Here is a 19866-nt window from a genome sequence, read left to right as displayed (position 1 = left end):
AATGCAACATGCCGACAGCCTTCGTTTTCTAAGCACAGTGAATCAAAATCGTTTGGCATTAGAAAAAAAAAATTTAAGGTATTATTTTGTTTCAAAATGTATTTAGTTTTAAACAATGAAATATATTTAAGATTAAAGCTTTTCGGAAGTTGAAAAAAATATAACAAATTTAAATTGTTTCAAACAAATTTTTCACTTTAGGATTTGCGTTTTTTTAAAGCTTTACAAGGGCTTTAAAAAATAGAGACTATACATTCCTTGTTTATGAAATTAAAAAAACTTATCTGTGGCGTGTCTAAGAGTCACACATACCGCCCAACTTTTGCCAACATACATGCCCCACTGTACCTACCCATCGCAATTGCAATTGCAATTGCAGTTGCAGTTGATGGTTTTCGAGTGTGCGTGTGCCCATTTGCAGCGGCGTCAGCGGCTTATCTCCAACCTGGCGGCCACTGCACCACCGACTGCACCACCAACGGCACCACCAACTGCAACTGAAACTGACGAGCCACTGTTAATTTTGCCAAGTTTTTTCGCTGCCCAGTTTTTGCTGCTGTGCAAGTCTCTCATGCATAAAATTGTACACGACATAATTTTTCATGAAATGGCTGGGATCCTCCCGGTGCGGCGTCGTCGACGTCTTTTTATCCGAGTGGTACTACTAGCACTATATAGCCCCCGGCAACCACATCCACATTAACATCCATCCCGTTGCCGTTGTTTTGGGCAGGTTCGGTGCACTTTTTGCCGGCTGACCGCGCTCACTCGAGTAGAAATTATGTGCAATTTGTCTAGCCAGGGGTCTGGTCTCTAGTCTCTAGTCTCTAGTCTCTGGTCTACGGCTCGATTCCGATTCCATTTCATTCCGGCTCCTACAGGTGCACTCGGAGAAAATTTTATTTATTTATTTATTACCAAAAGTATACCATTGACCAGAAATCGCATTCTTACCAGTTATTGTTGATTCCAAAAGAAGCTATAGCCCACACCCAAGCGCATATGATTCAGAACAGGGGGTTTTTCGAAGTGCACCCCTGCTTCCTAATGATTGGTGCGCTGTATGCGCATCACGTGCTCCCTATTAGATCGCGGGTATTACCATTAGGTTCGGTTCGGGCCGACTTTCGACTCGACTTGACTCGACCAAACCAAACCAAACCAAACGAAAAGTAATTACACCGAAAGGGGGAATTCTTTGCCATCGAATCGGATCGTATCTACCGTACGATCGTTGACCATCAACGCACACCGAGTTCAAATCGAATAAAAACAGTAATGCCAATGCCTCCACGTCATAGGTTTCATAGGTGGCTTCAAGTGGTATGCCATACCCATACCCATACCCTTGATACTGATAAGGTGTATTAATTATTTTTATGGTCTTGACGTTGCTCTGTTGATGTTGTAAATAGTACAAACAGTCGAAAGTCCAAGAGGCTTTTGATTGGGAAATCTCCGTTGCCCCTTTTTGTTTTTATATTTTCTTTTCAGAAAAGAAAGAAACTGAAAACTGAAATTACAATTTCCGCCTGAGGCGCTTCTTATTTTCTTGGCCGGTCGGTAAGTGTTAAGCATGTGACTCAAACTTAAACATATTACGTACCCTTGGTATGTTCGTGGCTATATGGCATCACATGTCATTTATAGTTTGGCCTTTAAATGGGCCTATCGTGGGTCTTTTGATAAGCCGTAGATTGAGCGCGTGCTTTGTGTCTGGGCCTTTTTTTTTTGTTTTTGTTTTGGCTTTTTTTTTTGTTTCAAAAGGTTGACTTCCCACTCCCCGCGGACACAGGTGTGTGTACACTTTCGAAATTCCAGAAATTCTTGCGTCAAGTAGCCGCCCCGAAAACCTTATCACCCAGACAATCGTCCAGTAAAGCCGAGTTACTGGAGTGGGCCCTACGAAACGAGGGGCCACGAAAGCTTGTCAATGGATTGCATTGGTACGGGACAGTTGGGCGGATTGATTGGACTGACTGGACTGATTGCGCACGATTGTATATACATAAATACACCTGGCGCCCGCAGAATTCAAGAAATTGCTAATCAAACGAAAGGTTCATAGGCTTTAGACTCAAGGAACCTGAGTCATTTGTTGTATTTATAGAAGGGATCCTCATCGGTGGCGATTAAATGGGCAACAAACAAGTTGTTTTCGTTATACGCCAGGGGGTTTTAGATCAGGTTCTTATACCAAATACATTTTAACACAAATGTTAATTAAATTACAAAATATTTTTAGTAGAAAACTTCTTGATTTTGTTGTTATCTCTTAACTATGTTTTAATCCAAATAATCGTCATTTAGTTTATTCTGGAAATATTTTCTGAACCCTGTATTAGACAGCAGACAATCCCTCGATCACTTGGAGCTAATTCAGTTCCGTTTTCGTGATATTTCTCTGGCAGTTGGGGATTGTCCCATTGGCATTTGATATGCATGTCAGACGACCGATACTCCCCCGCTTTTGGGACCTTATATAATATCCCCCCAGCGATCTGCAGCCATAAATAACAAGTAAAGCCTATGGAATTTCCTATAAATAAGTTCATGACGAATATAACAAAAATTCCCTGAACAACCTTAGCCCCGCGCCCTTCTTTATTCGAGTGTATGTGTGTGTGCCTGCTTGTGTTTGTTGTAAATGACCTCGTTCACATAAAGTTCAGAAATTCCATTTACAAACTTGTAATTGAAAAAATCCACACACACGAGCGAGATAGCTAGATTGTCTAGAGGCAAAGTCAAACACGTTGGAATTTTTGTTTTTTACCGTTCAATGACGAATTTTCCAGTGTGTTTGTGTGTTGTTTACGAAAAACGAAAAAAAAAGAACGCCACCAGCTACAAACACACGAAAAAAAAATTCCAAAAAAGACACTTACGAAAGCCACACAACATTTTTTACTGTTCCATAGATTACAACATATAGGAAAAAGGCAAGAAGAAGAGGAGGCTGAAGAATTTCGGGGGCGAGAGCGAGAGAGCAATATACATTGATGTGGTGACAAAATGCAAAAGTAGCACAGATACATATGTACAGATACAGATACTTCTCTCGCCGGCTTGGAAGGCTGAAGACGGTCTGCGAGGGGATGGGGCAGGAGGTGCAGGGGGGTCTGGAAGGGGCAGTGTCGGTTTGTTTGTGGAATGCCGTTTTGTAAGTTTCTTATGCATGCGACTTCAAACATAGTTCGGTATCGAAACTTTCTAGCACACAGATACACAGATACAGCAGAGATCCAGCAGATACACACACACACACGAAAACGACTTTCGAAAGGTACAACTTTTTTCGAAGTCGCTGCCTGCGCCGCAGCTGACGCCTCTGTCACTGCCTCTGCTGCCGTCGCTGCCACTGCCGACTGCGAATTCCAACGCCAAGACGAAAGATCGGCGCAAAAGAAAAGAAAATATTCATTCAGTAAATTTTTGTTGAGCCGCATGGTCGTGCAGCTCTCGTCTGCTCTTCGCGCACCAAAACGAGTAATAAATGCCAAAGTGTGAACAGTCAATATTTAACGGGCATATAATACACATAAAACCTCAACTTAACCAACAAAAAAAAATAAGCTGAAAAACCTCTAAGAAGGCAGTTCCAACGAAGAGCAGTTTCCAAGGAGTTCCAAGAGCAATCACAACCGCATTCCTAAAGTTCAAATATCGCTGGCAGGAGGGGAAAGTGGAAAAACTAAACTCGAACTGCAACTCAGTGTGCCAGTGTATGTGTGTGGAAGAAGAAGCAGCAGCAAATATTTCTTTAAAACTGGTTTTTTGGTTTTTAGACTGTTTGACGTCGGCCGATCGCGGTTCCATTGACATCCCAAAAAACCTATAAAAAAAAAACCTAACCTTCGATGGGAACACTCGTAAGTCGGATTTCACACACACTCACACACCAAACCTCGTTTATTGGCTAAAATTGGATGCTGCATGTGTGTGCTGTATCTGTGTGTTATTTAGAAATTCAAATTGAAATTTTTCGAGCGTGAGTCATGCGATTTGAGCGTGGGTTTTCGAGACCAGTTTCTTCTTGACGATCCGATCCTCGGAACAGCAGTGGGAACGGGAAATGGGAACAGAAACGGGAACAGTCATAAAAGTTGCATCACTCAGCACAAAAAGAAGGCGAAGTAAAGGAGAGACGGAGACACAAACAAGTCAACCACCAGCATAGAATGCGGCTGCCAGACAGGCGAGACGGCATTAGTGGCGGAAAGAGAAGGAACGACAGGCAGAAGAACCGTTTTGTCGAGCGAGAGGGGCTGAGTGAAGCGGGACAAGAACACACGAGGAAAGGGAAAAGGGAGCAGCAATCACTTGGAGAAAAAAGAGGAAGAAAACTAAGAATAAGTACTCTTTATAGAAACAATCATAAATCATGTCCTTTGAAAAGGATTCTTTCATTGATTCTTATCAAAATATCAATAAGATTTGTAGAGAAACATTTAAAGATAAAAAAAGTTAAAAGTATAATAGTTAAAGCTAGGAAGGTAGCAGGAAAATAATATCCTTTAAAAATAGTTATATTAGTTGACTGTAAGAAACATATCAAAAAGCATCAATGTCATTCACAAAAAATTTGAAAAAAACATGCTGTTGAAAATACCAAAAATTTATTTTTTTATGTCAAGGTGTTACTGAGATGCTATGCAGAAAAACTATTCAGTTAAAGAAGGCAAATAAAGTAAAAAGAAGTAAGAAGAAAGTATTGTATTTTCAAATTAAATTACTTTGACTTTTTGAGTATTTTTAAGACTATACATTTTTGAGTTATTTGATCGTTTAACAATTCCTCCAAGCTAATTTTTTGTAACAGTGTTCTTGGTTCGTGCCCTCAGTGATACCATTTATTCTGCATTGTTCATAGTCTGCAAGGAAACCGTAAAGTCAGCAGTAAAAATAAAACCTTTTACTGGAATATCGATAGGCTATCGATGGGAAAACTGAACACAATTTTCAGTTCCCCACCAAATTTACATTCGAAAAAACAAAAGAGTTGCAGGGCAGCAAACTGAGCGTTTTTATATCACATCATAAATGTCAATTAAAAATGATATTTGTATTGTCAAGTTCCGCCCGTCGGATTGCCATAAAAAGTGCTATAAAAAAACTAACGGTTAATGCTACGGTCTGCTGAGTTCGTGTGTGGCTGCAAAGAGTAAAAAAAGAAAAAAAATAAATAGGGAAAATAACAAAAACTACTCCCCGCTCAATAGAAAGTTTGTGTTAATAAAAAAAATACCTAAAAACTTAAACACACAAAATATGTATGTCGAAATATGGCAGCAACAAAAAAAAAGAGTGAATGAAAAAATGTTGACCTAATTTTGTTGTTGTTTTTGCTTTTGGTCTTGTTTATTTCAGCGACGTCGACTGCGCGGCATACTTTCCCACACAGCTTCCATGCCCATTCCCGTTCCCCATTACCCATTCCAGATTCCAGGCCATTCACAGCAGCGTGTGATCATCGCGGGAGCAGCGCCACCGTTCCCTTCGCACGCTTCCATCTCTTTCTCGCTGGAACGACGTCTAAATTAATGATTGTTAAATGGAGATTGTGTATTTGTTGTTAGGCATTCCACACACAAACTAATAAATTTACAGAAATACGGGCGCGCCTGCGCAGAATCTATTTATAAAGGTATGTAATCCCCAATTTGATAACTCTTAAGCATTTTACGGTTCCCCCAAAAAGAGAAAAAAACTCAGCTCCACTAATTGTGCGCTATTTTTATTAAACAAAAAAAAACTAAACCTTAAGATTATTTTTTTTACTCGCGGCGCGTGTGAAAATATTTAGGCTACCCAAGGTATTTTTATTCTCGCTTCTTGTAGATCTTTTGAGTTCGTTGGTTTTTTGTTTTGCCTCGCTTTTTTCTTGTCTCTCGTTTAAAGTGTTAACTGGCAGCATATAATTTCGGTCGACTTGACATACATTGTAATTATAGTTATTAAATTTGAGCCAGGCACGTGCGTGAAAAACGCACAGATGTTAATGTTAATGTGTATAAAGACCATGGATCAAAAGAGGAAAAACGGAAAACGAACGAAAAACGTTTGTTACTTCAATGATTTGACTACGAAACCGGTTTTCGATTTGGTTTGACTGTTTTTCATACAAGTGAGATCATTTTGAAAGCTGATTTTGTCAATGAATACCACATTCCACATTCCAATGGTTTTTGTTGTTTGGTTTGCCTACACACAGCGATATAGCGATATCGTGTAACAAAGCTTTGAACTAATGCCGATGCCGACCGATCCGAGTTTGTGCGAGAGATGGAGATGGGAGCTGAGAAGTTGAAGGTGAGTACAATGCTCTGGGATGAAAGACTTCACTGGAAAAAATATACTTATTGTAGGACAACAAGATCGTACTATCCCATACTCAATTGCTACAAAATGTACTTGTATTTAACGTAAAATAATAAAATTAAGTTGATTCTATTTTTATTTATATAAAATTGTTATTTGTAACAAAAGTCTTCCAATAAAAAACCCTTCTAGGCATTTAATTTGAATTTTTAAATTAACATCACACCTGCTCTGAGTATCAAAATTATTGTTTTCTAATCAATTATAATAATATTAGAAAAATACAAGGACTATTAATTTAAACGTTTGTATTTTTTCCCAGTGTAGAGCGACAGTTCCTCCAAAGGTCTCCACCTACGCTCTCCCGCTCCAACTCTCCCCCCAAGTCTCCGCTCCGCTCTGGAGAGCGCTAGACAAGCTTAGTTTAAGTAGTTCCTATTTACAAGTGTAATTTAGCACACGCACGTCGCGCAAAACCCAAAATTCCCGAGTCACTGTTATTTTCGCATTCCTACGTGGGAATCGGTTATGTTTCACTGATCCAGCCTAAAGAAGCCACCAATCGTACCTCATCAATCATTAAGATCACAGCATTTCACTGTTTCTCTTCACTTATCGACATGAATAAAATAGGTAATTTTTTACTTGTTAAAAGTGATTATTTAATTTAATGTATCTTTGTGGGGTATCTAACATTTACTTATTATAAGAAAAGAATATATTAATATTTTATCAATAATATAAACATTTACCTATGAAAATCGCATAGGGCCACTTTTAATTAAATTATTTGAATAACAAGGTTGCTTGGTTTAATTATTTACAAGACATATTGAAAGAACGAAAACCATTTTTTTTTTTCTTTGGTATTTTACATCTTTGTTTTAAAAGGTAATTTACGCATCATTTTCTTTTCTGCAAAATGTTGGTTTCTTATATTGGAAAGATTCTTGCCTAGGTCAGCATTTTTCCCAGTGTAAGAGCTGCGCCTGCGCCGTGGCTGTTGCTATATTGTCTCTATTTCTCTTTTTCGACTGTCATCCCAAGGTGAGTTGGTAGTTGGTAGTTGGACGTGGAGTTGTGGAGTTGAGGAGTTGGGGCGCCCGCTTGGGTAAACAGCATTCCGAGCATGCCAGCGGCGACCGAATCTAAACAACTTGATGTTGGTATTTTATGCTTTGTTTGCCCATTACAAAAGCCCTTTTTCAGTCGTAAACGAAACGCTGATAACGCTACGGAGGCGATAAGCGATATAGTTTTAGTATGTCGCCCACTCGGGGAGCGATTTATAGTACGTGGACAATGAACTCTCCCCGTTGAAGACCCCGAAAAACTCCAACCTCCAATGACTTTTTTCATTCATGAAACGATCGCCAAAGTGGAGCACGGTGGAAAGAGGTGGAAAGCTATGCGGCCGAAAAAGTCGTGATAAACATATTTACCAATTGATTATTTTCCAACACAAACACGCGTTGGCTTACATAAGTCACAGCATATATAGCGTGTAGCATGTAGCATATAGCATATAGCACATAGCATATAGCATATAGCATAGCACATGCCATCGCCAAGGTGCTAATCAGCATTCATACATAAATACATTTCCACACAGGGGTGCACGTATGTATGTATGTATATACCACACATATATCCGATGGATTTGGATTTGGAATCGGAATCGGAGTGGCAATGGGCATGGGCATGGGCATTTGGATTCGGATTTGGGTTGACTTTCTAAATGCCCCGTGGCAGCTGCAGCTGTTTCTTCCCCACTTCCCACTTCCCTTCCCAGTTCCCAGTTCCGATTTCCTTGAATTCTAATAGTAATATTCTAGGCACTGCCAACTGGAGCGAACATTCGTAATCCGCCCTGGAATGCATTGTGTAACTAAATTTAAACGTTTTATTGGCCCAAGACGTGCCACTTTAAGTTGTAATTTAGTGGGCAGTTATTTTGTTATATCTCATTAAGATGGAAGACCAAGACGTAAAATTATTCAAAAACAAGACCGAAATATTTTGTCGGCTTGTTAATGTCTACAAAAATATTGGAATCTTTTCAAAGCGTTTTACAAGTCTTTAAATGTTATTATAGGACATTCCCAATTCATTTTTATTTTGAAGTTTTTATGTTATGTTATTTACACGAGTTTTTGTTAGCAATCAACTTTTATTTCTATTTGCGATGAAATAAATCCAAAATAAACAAAGAGACACAAAGAATTGCGTTTAAATAGAATATAAAGCCAAGTCGAGAAATATTTATTATAGCGCATATATCAAAATGTCTGTTAACGATATTAATACCTCTAATAAATCCAATGTATGCCGCTGAGCTCGACTCAAAGGAATGTTGATTCGCTGCAATAAAATGCGTATAAATAGAATAGTTCCAAGTGTTGCAAATGGCCAAGATACAGAAATAGTTGACCAGGAGAAACTTCTACGGAGCTTAGCTCATCGCATTCCGATTCCTTGGCTTCAACTGTGCCGGGCCGATATTGTTTAAAATGCGGCACGTATCCGAAGAAGAGTGGCCAAAAGAAAGAGAAACAGCCGAAAGCACATACACTCGAAAGAAAACTGTGAAAATAAGAAAATGCAATGGACTGATAATTAGGGTTGTGTTTTCATGTAAAGCTATTCAGCTTTGTAAAAGCTTGGCATAGAAACTCTTTTGTTCTAAACAAGTGTGTTAGAAACAGGATTACTTGTATGATTAAAAACTTAATAAATATCAATGATTAATTGTGTTTAAACAAAGTTTGTTTTTGATTTTAAAATGGTAAGGTTCTGAGATAAAATAAATTAAGAAGTAAATCCTTTTTAAAAATTAAAATCTTTCTAGTTTTGGTTTGAACTTGTTACCTTTGGGCATTGATCTGAACTCTATACTGTTAAATTTCAGTACCTGCATAAATTTTTTATATAGGGTAGGTTTCTAAAGATTGGAGCCCGATAAAGCTTATAATTTTAAGATACTTAACTGGTTTTGATTATTTTTTTTTAGTGCACTGAAACAGATACAGATACAGACAGCTTGCAGACGCTAGACGGCGGTAAATGTGTCTCCGTTTCTTGAAATGAAAACATTTCACAATCCCGGATACGCATCGGAATGTGGCTGGTGGCACTAACCGGGAAAGTCGGGGGGCTTTGGCCATAAAGCTCGCTGCAGCCACAGAAACAGATACACAGATACATTTAGACAGGCACAGATACATCTGTGGGCCAAGAGAAAAGAGCCGCAATTGCCGCAATAGAGAAACACGAAAAAAAATCACCGGAGGCTCTAACTCTGTTAATGCACTTTCCATTGTACTCGTACTCTTGGCCAGGTGATGTGGGTTGGGCTTGGATTTGGGTTCGGTTTTGGGTTGGCCTTCACTTGGCCACGTTTTCGTGTGATTCGTGTTTTCCTCCTCGAATTTCCCACGGAGATTATATCACTCCAACAACCCAAAGGAAACGCGCTCAGCCAGATCCTGATTTCGAATTGTTACGGAAACTGGTAGGAAATTGCCTGTGATAGTTGGCTTTTCCAAATTGCGCTGTTATTAAGCTCTGATATACAAATTATGAATTAATATATAGTTATACAAATGAGATTATATACTACGCACAGCATTTAATTTGTTTAGGAGCTCTCAGATTAAAAATAGATCTTTTAATAAATTTAATTCAATAATCTACTTTTTTATTTCAGATTAAATACTCATAATACTAGTGGTATTTAATTTATATATATTTAATAGTTTGTTTTCTCAGATTAAAAGATAGTTTTATTTGTGCACTCATATTTCCCCTTAAAAACTGCATCGCCTTTATGCACGTGCAAAAGGAAAACAACGACTTAAAGAAAACTAGTTTATAATCGAGTTCAGATTGTTTTTCGAAACATAAAGGAACCCCTGTGAAAATCCTGTAAGTTACAAGGAGAACAAAGGCGAAAGGGCATAAATTACGAATGCACAGAACTACTTGAAGTTTGTTTTCGCATCGTGTTCGATCGTGTTTTCCTGCCATACAATATGCAGATGTATCTCTTGGCTCTTTATTCTTGCAGCAACCACCGAAGTCCGCCTCCTGCTTCCCATTATTTTTCCCATTTTCGCAACAATAAACATGCCCCTAAGGGCAGGCAGCCAACACAGACAACTAATTAAATTTTCTATGGTATGAATGCGCTTTTGTCGCATTAACCCCCATTCCCAACTACCAACAACCAACAACCAACAACGAAAAACCAAAAACCGAACCCAAAATCGAGATCCTCGGCGCAAAGAAGTCTTATTAAGTTGCCATTACCTTTGAGGAGGCTCAGGTAGGAAGTAGGGCGATCTATTCATATTCATAAGCCCATTGCCACCGCCATCAATAGCTCGTAAAAAGTAAAAAGTGTGTGAAAACTGGAGGGGTGCCGAAGATCCAGATCCCCGATCCCCGATCCCCGATCTCCGATCTCCGATTCCAACTTCAATTCCAATTCCGTTCAGGGTGGTTGCCCCCTATATCTTGTACTATATCTTCCTCGCCAGAAGCAGCACACACGTGTTCATCATTTGTTGCCTGTTGCTAGGCCGAGATACCCTAAATACCCACCCCACAACCCTCGTAACCCCTTCTAAGCCTTTGTGGTAGTTTTGCCAAAAAAAAAAAAAAAACAACTACGAAATGAGATCACTGACAACTGGAAAGTCGAGAACTTGCGTAAAACTTTGGCCAACCAAGTTGTTGGTTGTTGTTGTAGTTGTTTTTATTGTTGTTGTTGTTGTTGTTGTTGCTGTAGTTGTTCTTAATGTTGTTGTAGTTGTTGTTTCGCAGTGTCTCCTGTTGGTGAGAAACTTTTGCCGAAAACGCCGCACATGCGCGTGTACTTGTACTCCACTTACTCACAACGAAAACGACCAAGAATCGTACTCAAATTCAAGCCAAGAGACTTAGCTTGCCACTGAAAGAAAATCTATCTATATTTAAATTTGAATCCACGCCAATATTTTGCTTTCTTTGCATATAAAAACAAATAAATTCGATATTCTTCAACAGTCGTTTGTTTTTTAAAGCAATTTACCAAGAATTGTACTCAAATTCTAGCTATCCACAAAAAAAACGCATATCTAATTTTTTTTAGAGGGTAATTTAAATTATATTTAAGGAGTATTTAAAAACACATTGTAAGCTAACTTCTATGGAATTCAAAGAACCTATTAAAAGCACTCCAAATTTTGTTTATTTATGAAAATGTTTATTTTGTCATGATTTTTCAATCAATCAAAAGAAGTATCATCCATTTGGATTTAGGAACTTGTTAATTTTATAGCCACTTTGTATGCAATAGTATTATTTTCCCAGTGCTTTGTCGCCGAGTCGAAAGTACTCTAAAAGACCGTCCAGATACCCAAGCATTCAAGTGTGATGAATTTATGTATGTAGTCTCAACTTCGGATCGGGCATAGAAAAGTTTTAGATAATTGGCTAATTATATGTTCATGTGCGTTATGAATTTTATTTTCCATATCTTCAATTTAGGAATTGAAAAACTTTCAGTCGCCCTTTCTTGCCATGCGGGTTCTGCCGGGCGAAAATATAAATTGCTTAATTTGTGATAAACATTTATGGTGGCCCAGGCCCAGGCCCATGCCCAGGCCCAGGCGGAGTCCAAGTCCAAGTAAAAAGTCGCTCTCGTTGGATCAGGGCCATGTGAAAAGTGCAGCACTTTCACTATTTCCCCATATTCCCGCCCCGATGTCAAATTGAAGTGCCCGGAGTCCGGGTTTCAGTGCTGTGGGCACCAATTCTTCTCACAGAACCCAGAACGTAGATGATTATCGGGCGAAAACAATAATGCGGAAAATTGCTTTTATTAAGATGGATAACCGAAATTTACATTTAATCTAGCGAAGAAAATTCTATTTGTTCCATGAGTGTATATTTTGGAAGAAGTTGTAATACAAACTCAAATAATTAAATTAATTACTTGACTAAAACTGTTTGAGATTTAAAGATTTAAGCGCTTAAAGTAACCAAATTATGAATTGATACAAAGCAATATATATTGAGATTAGTTTTTGCCTTAAAAGGTCAATTAAACTTATAAAATACTTTTATTGATTTATTGAACAACAAGATAGTTCCTAAAGTATTTACATTTCTTAGGTTTGAAAAATCAATAAATCCTTTGATGTAGGATCTATTTATACTGTTGTTGAGTTTATCAATGTTTAAAACTATTTTAGATAATCTATTTGTCTGGAAAACTGTTAAACTTATGAGCTAGTTTTTTGGATATAATCAACTAAATACTTTAATTTAAAATACCTAAAATTGAAAAATCAATGAAAAAAGTAAATGTAAGAACAATTAATATAGTGGTGTTTTTTTTAAATCTGGCAAGTTTTTATGAAAAGTGTTTTTGGAGAATCACCAACTTCGACTTCCTTCATTCCAAACCCCTCGATCTTCAGGTCGCTTTCCCGGATTTCGAGTGCGTTCACAATAACATTAATATAGCTTACAGGCCCCCGAAAACCTTAACCCCACCAGCACCACGACTCTCGCACCGAATTGATAATGCCGATGCCGATGCCATAATGTTCGCCCCATAAAGTGTGTGCCAGAACGCTTTTATTATATAGACCAGACCGCACTATATTATACACTGAAAAAAATGGAAAATGGGATCTGTAAATAAATATTTGGAAATTGAATTTAAAATATTCAATTGGAAGATTTAATATTAAAATATTTGAACCCATGTCAAGTAATAAATTTACAATGTGTCCTATTTAAGATTTATATAGTTTCAATTTAACTTTGAACTTTCAGATATTAAAGTCAGTTTCAAAAAAGACAAACATTTTTTTTTTTATTTATGTAATTAATTATTTTTTCATAATTAAAATAATGTAAAGCCGCAATAGATGAAAAGTAGAGCGAAAAATATTTAAGCTTATTGTGAACGACTTGAATATACTACGTTTTTTTTTACCAGTGTGCATATACATAACTGTAGGAACGACCACTTCCACTTTGAGTTCGAGACTTCGCAGCTCTGTCTTTCTCTTTCTGTTCGGTTTGGTTTCTGTTTCTGTGACTGTGCAAATTATTGTCGCTCATATAAAAAATATTGCAGGCCATCCAGAGGCGAGCGATGACGGAAGTTCAACTAACTCATTTCCGGTTATGTGTCGGCCGGATCCTCAATTGTCAGTATGTGTGTGCTCGAGAATCTGAAAATATACAACGACCAGTATGCGGTATGCATGGTCTTATGGTTTATATGGCATATAAATGTACATACATGTATATGGTGTCTGCCTTATCGAGTGGGATCTTCTGCGTTTAAGAATGGATCCGTTTCTTAATGATAACAGGGATTGTATTGGATTTTAAGTCAGTAGTCAAATGATATTTTTGTTTGAAAACTGGATCCGATCGATGGCGAAATTACGCTTATATTTAATTTGTAAATATATACAAAAATATTTAGAATTTTTGTCACCAATTAACTGACCTACCAACTGATATTTCATTAGATTATAATTAGCTTTAGCAACTTAAGAAATCGATTCATCTGGGCTACATATTAATAACATGTTTAATGCCATTTTTGAAAAACATTTCCGTTAAAAGCGACATGTAAAATTAATGAATTATCTACACAAACGTAGAGAATATGTTGACAGTGATACCAGATCGTAGAAAATAGGTTTATCAATTAAGACCGCTTCTATGTAGCTCAAGACAATTTTTTTAAAAATTCAAAAAAATATAAAAATAATATTTTAAAATGTCCGTTACAAGCCAAAGGTTTCTGACGATGGTATAATGACAAACAAATGCAAGCGGGCTAGTTGCGACTTTTACTTAATTATTCGGAATCAGAAACTTTAAATAAATATAACCACAATATATTAAAAAGATTAAAATCGCTTCATTTAGAAAGTTAGAAATGGAAACGGAAAATGGCGATGAGTCCATCTCAAAACTATAGAATCCCAGTGCAAAGGAAATAAAGGTACTTGCAATATCCAAAGCTTGTTTAATTTTAAATGTCGATCACAAAGCAGGGAACTTATCGGAATACGGCTCGCCAATCGAAAGTAAAATCTGCTGATCTGGCAACGCCGTAACTTTGTTTACCTATTGATAATATTTTTTTGCCAAAGAGAAGCCCAGAGTAATTGCATAAATGGGCATGGAAACGGAAGCCAAAGGTCGACGCTGATAAGAAGACACTTCGAGGGTGACCTCTATAATCGGCACTTAAGAGCACCCCCAACCCCAAACCCCAAACCCCAACCAACAAAACTGATAAGAAGTTCGGCTCGCAGAACGGGGAGAACAAGTTAAATACAAGTCGTGCAGAGCTAAACGCTCAGTTGGAAAGCAAACGTGGAGCAAAACAGTCACAGCCGTGGACGTTCGAAGACGAAAACACAGATGAATGAGTGAACGAGTGCCAGAAACGGGTTAAGAAACGTTAACACTCAACGGTCAGCGATCTTTGGCATCGCAATCGCATCTTCGTCTGCAAACTCACCCAACTCGCACATCGGTCGTTTTAGGCATCATTCAAGGGCAACCCTCGTTTTTTTCCCAACTGAATCACCATACGGGAGCTCTTTAACATAATCACCTGTAAAAAGAACAGGTGAGCGAGTTGTTTTTGCACGGCAGACGACGGGTAGAACCGTTTTTTGCTTTTGGTGACGTCAATGAGAATTCCGCGCTCGTGTGGCCTAATTTCGTACACAATTCCAGAGGATGGCCCCACCCACCGTATTGGTCACCGGAGGAGCCGGCTACATTGGCTCCCACACGGTTCTGGAGATGCTCAATGCGGGCTACAACGTCATCTGCGTGGACAACCTCTGCAATGCGTACAGCAGTGGAGCAGCCAAACTGCCGGAGGCCTTGAGCCGCGTCCAGGAAATCACCGGCAAAAAGGTCAACTTCTACAGAGTGGACATCACGGACAGGGAGCAAGTGCGCTCCGTTTTCCAGGAGGTGAGACTACATGTGGTGCGATGGGCACGTCAGCAGTTCTGTATGTTCTACATACACATATGTGCCAACTGGATACCATTCAATCAGCCTTATCTGGCATGCGCGCTATCAGCTTTTTCTCGTTTCGCTTGCGCTTTTTTGTTTGTTCAAGTGGTCGGGCGGGCACTTCCGACGAACCGCGCCGATCGACCCTGAACAAGAGACCCACTTGGCGAGGTCGGAATCGAGTCGCGGCGACGCGCTGGCATCCACATCCACAATTCTACTCCCGGGCACGTACGTTGCTCTCGAGAAGATTGGGAGGCCAAAAACACCAAAAAACCAAGTAAACATGTTTCTGCTATCAAAAGAATTCGCTACAACCGATGTAATTGTATATTTAGGCTGGTTTACTCGTTCTAAATAGGAAGACAATCACTCAGCATAGCTAACAAAGTTAACATGTTCCTATTTCCAAAAGAATTCGATACAATCAATGAAATGGGTAATTTAGGCAGGTCTGCAAGTACTTAGTACTCAATTCCGTCAGTTATTTATTTATTTAGGTTCGTTAAAGCCTTAAGAAAAGCATGTTTATCAATTTACATGTACACATTACCAAGAGAATTCGCTAAAATTCGTGTAATAGATCATTTAGGCAGGTTTTCACTTACCAAATACCGAAGAAAATAACTAAAAGTTGGTTTTTCTTTAGTCACTCAGTCTTCTTCATTTATTTAGGTTCGTTGACGCCTCGAAAAAAGCATTTTATTACCCAATCAGCCATGAAATATCAGTGAGCTTTAAAAACGCAAAGCTTATAATGACACTGTTTTTATAATATAGATACCAAATGTATCTTAACTAAAACATGAAGCTCTAACTAAATTTAAATGTATTTCATAAATAATAGCACATACATAACTTTAACCGGCCACAGATAATCAAGTTTGTGAATACTGATAACTAAATAGATTTTGCACTAATCACTATTTCCCAGTTAATAACCTTCAACGAATCATTGACAAACTATTTTTCCAATGAGTAATTCAAGAAATATCAAAATAGGTTGAATCTTTCTAAAAAAAAACTGCTTTTTTTACAAATAAATATTACAGTATTTTTTCTGTATAAATATATCCTTATCATACCTTACAATTAAGGAAACTCCTCAATTTCCGTAACTAATCGAAATGCACACTCATTTTGCATTGAATAATTCTTGTTTTTTTATACAAAACGAATTAATGTATTTTTTAACTAATCAAAATAAATCCCCTCTCTTTTACAGCACAAAATCGACATGGTGGCCCACTTTGCGGCCCTGAAGGCCGTTGGCGAGTCCTGCCGCATTCCTCTGCAGTACTACCACAACAACATGACCGGCACGAACGTACTGCTGGAGGCGATGGCCGACAACAACGTGTTCAAGTTCGTCTACAGCTCCAGTGCCACTGTCTACGGCGAGCCCAAATTCCTGCCCGTCACCGAGGACCATCCCACTGGCAACTGCACATCGCCGTACGGCAAGACCAAATACTTCACCGAGGAGATTCTCAGGGATCTGTGCAAGTCAGACAAGGTGGGTAGTCAGTCCCTTTGGCTTTTCTAAGATCCCAACTAACAATGTTTTGTGTCCAGCGATGGGCGGTGGTATCGCTGCGCTACTTCAACCCGGTGGGCGCCCACATCAGCGGGCGGATTGGGGAGGATCCCAATGGCGAGCCCAACAACCTGATGCCCTACATTGCCCAGGTGGCCGTGGGCCGACGAGCCAGCCTGAGTGTCTACGGCAGCGACTTTCCCACGCACGACGGCACGGGAGTGCGCGACTACATCCACATTGTGGACCTCGCAGAGGGACATGTGAAGGCGCTGGACAAGCTGCGCAACATCGCCGAGACTGGCTTCTTCGCCTATAACTTGGGCACCGGCGTGGGCTACTCGGTGCTGGACATGGTGAAGGCGTTCGAGAAGGCCTCCGGCAAGAAGGTCAACTACACCCTGGTGGATCGCCGCTCCGGAGACGTGGCCACCTGCTTTGCGGATGCCAAGTTGGCCGATCAGAAGCTGGGCTGGAAGGCCGAGCGCGGCATCGACAAGATGTGCGAGGACACGTGGCGCTGGCAGAGCCAGAACCCCAACGGGTATGCCAACAAGTAGTGGCCCGTCTGCCCGTCCGTCAGTTCCTGAGTTACTACACCTGCCCCATAACTCAGGTTAGCCAGTTTGTGTATATTTCTTTCCAAATTCGCGTGTAGTATCCCCTATTTTCGATGTGTGCAAGTGTGTGTATGTAAATCCAAAGTACTTTGTAATTAAAAAGGCTTTTCGCTGTTGTCATGTAACTCTCAGCCTATTACTGTGTTTGGTGACCGCTGGCATCGTTGACGTTAGTTGATGTTGACGCGCACCAATTGGCGCAATCGCGTAATTAAGGTCGGAGCCAAGGTGGCAGAAGTCGTCACTGGGAGTTTTCACTTAGTAATAGCTCATATTTTACCTGAGGGCAATCAGATCTCAATCCAAAACTGATTCACTCTAAAAACCCGCTTATAAGTGTTTTAGAAAACTACTATGTAAGACCAACAAATAGAATGCTAGACACACTTCCCTCACATTTATATAGCAAACATTTATTCAATTGCAATTTAACATTAAAAACTCAATTTTAAAACTTAAGTGATGCGCTTTCTACGCACATATCTGCACAGTTAAAGTCATTTATCACAAGTAAGTACTATGAATGTATGTTGGTTTCAACAACTTTGCGTTCGTCATTTGCTTCGGTTTCGGTTTGGTTTTTGGAATGGTCTGCACATATAAAAGTACAAAATTGTTTATATGGTGGATTCTAATGTTTGTGGAACTGTTTGTTTATATGGGTATTTGGCAATCTGTTTTCTGCTCAAGAGCTTGGCGAGATTCGTTCAACAACGGATGTTGAGGCAAAGAAATCGAAATCGAATTTAACAAGAAGCATTACTGGGTGCTACATTTACGGCTGGCTATATGTGTGCGCGATATGCATAAGTTATGAATACATATATATATATATATATAATATCTAGGAGTTCGGATAGTTTCCAAGGGGCGAAGAGATCCTAGCCAAGGGAGGCAGTGGAGGGGATAGTTAAGATGCCGCTTCAATACTGCTGGAGTCACTGGAGTTCGAGATCCACTTATGTGGAGGTCACGCCCTTGCGTGCCACCAGCATGTTGAGTATCGGGTTTTTACGGATGTAGCTCACGGCCTTTTTGTGGGTGACCATGGTGAAGTCGTAGCCGTTGCACTGGAGGATCTTGTCATGGATCCGCAGACCAGCGCGGGCGGCTGGACTACCCTCGTGCACTTCGGTCACATAGATGCCCTGGTTTAAAATAGTTCGAAATATTATTAAATCATGATTTCTTCCGAAAATACCAGAATAGGCAGAACCAAATTCTTGTTATAAAAAACATACATACATTTAGCTGTTTATCAATTTAAGGAACCTTTATGTATTTGTTGAAGAACAACTAATCTCAGTTGGTTACTTTTTAAACGTTAGCTGACTTTCAAAATTCTCTTGTTATAAATATATATGTAACCTGATGTCAATATTGGTGTTTTTCCTGAGTAGACTTCCTAGTATCTTTTCACACAATACTAATAAAACTCCATTTTACTTTTGAATCGTTTGGAAACAATTTGAGAGAAGATATTTCAATACTACTGCTATAAAAATATGTAAGCTTACAGAACCTAGCTTTAGAGTCGGCCTTTAAATACTCCAATGTTTTTTCTGAGTGCAGATTCCCTAGTATCTTTGGATAAAACTATTGGTTACTTTTTAAGCTATAGCTTATAATTGCAAGTCATTCAATACACTCTTGTTATAAATATAAATAGGCTTAGTTCTCTTTAAAGTCAAGAATTAGGTTCCCTAGTGGTTTTTCTGAGTGCAGTTTCCCTAGTAGCTTCTCACATAATCCGTGTAGCCTTGGGGACTCTTTTTATAGTCCTGATCGATTCCTCCGCCGATCTTGAAGCCGCACTTTAGAATCTCCCGCCCTTCCTGATCGTAATCCTTTTCCTTGTGCAACGTGATGGGAATCTGGGAATTGTACATTTGAGTTAGTTTGTTGTTCAAAAATTCAAGTAGCTTCCCATAATTTTTTTGGGTGCTCCAGCGACCCAATTTCACTAACACACCCATGCGACTGTGTGCGTGTGAGCCAGGCTTAAACCATTCACAACTTACGCTCAAACATTCCATTGCCGTGCCGGCCTGATGCTGAAATGCCATTTTCGCCATGTTTGCAGGTGTTTTTATTTACTTTGATTTGCTAAAACAATTCTAAAATAATTAGTCAATAGAGGTGGAAAAGCATCGATGCCAACTGCTGATATCGATGTTTTGATGTTCTTTAAATATCGATGTGTCGACCGATTTCCCTACAGAAATGTTAAAAACTAACGGTTTCGTAACAGAAATGTTAAGCGATAACGATGTTCTAACAGAAAATTTAAATGTTTCCTAATCTTCATTAATTTAATCTGAGTCGCAAGTTATA

At 39.1% G+C, this 19866-nt stretch overlaps 2 protein-coding genes across 3 annotated transcripts; one reads left to right on the top strand and one right to left on the bottom strand.

Annotated features, from left to right (window-relative positions):
* The first annotated feature begins 6700 nt into the window (after positions 1-6700).
* Positions 6701-17657, top strand: LOC128259042 (UDP-glucose 4-epimerase). 2 transcript variants are annotated; one of them, XM_052991158.1, is made up of 4 exons: positions 14465-14974; positions 15085-15330; positions 16601-16891; positions 16951-17657. In XM_052991158.1, the coding sequence occupies exons 2-4, from the start codon at positions 15088-15090 to the stop codon at positions 17470-17472; spliced, it is 1056 nt and encodes a 351-aa protein (XP_052847118.1). In that variant the 5' UTR covers positions 14465-14974; positions 15085-15087; the 3' UTR covers positions 17473-17657. The 2 variants fall into 2 exon arrangements, with proteins under 2 accessions (XP_052847119.1, XP_052847118.1); XM_052991159.1 differs by lacking the exons at positions 14465-14974; positions 15085-15330 and adding an exon at positions 6701-6954.
* Positions 17658-17919: 262 nt separating this feature from the next.
* On the bottom strand, positions 17920-19713 carry LOC128259054 (tax1-binding protein 3 homolog). The gene is made up of 3 exons (XM_052991185.1): positions 19554-19713; positions 19278-19406; positions 17920-18680 (listed from the first exon to the last, which is right to left on the bottom strand). Exons 1-3 carry the CDS (start codon positions 19605-19607, stop codon positions 18492-18494), a joined length of 372 nt encoding a protein of 123 aa, XP_052847145.1. The 5' UTR covers positions 19608-19713; the 3' UTR covers positions 17920-18491.
* Positions 19714-19866: the final 153 nt, after the last annotated feature.

The sequence above is a fragment of the Drosophila gunungcola genome (genome assembly GCF_025200985.1).
Source record: "Drosophila gunungcola strain Sukarami chromosome 3L unlocalized genomic scaffold, Dgunungcola_SK_2 000005F, whole genome shotgun sequence".
Lineage (NCBI taxonomy): Eukaryota > Metazoa > Arthropoda > Insecta > Diptera > Drosophilidae > Drosophila > Drosophila gunungcola.
The sequence above is the reverse complement of the archived record's forward strand: the minus strand, read 5'-3'. Positions and strand labels throughout refer to the sequence as shown.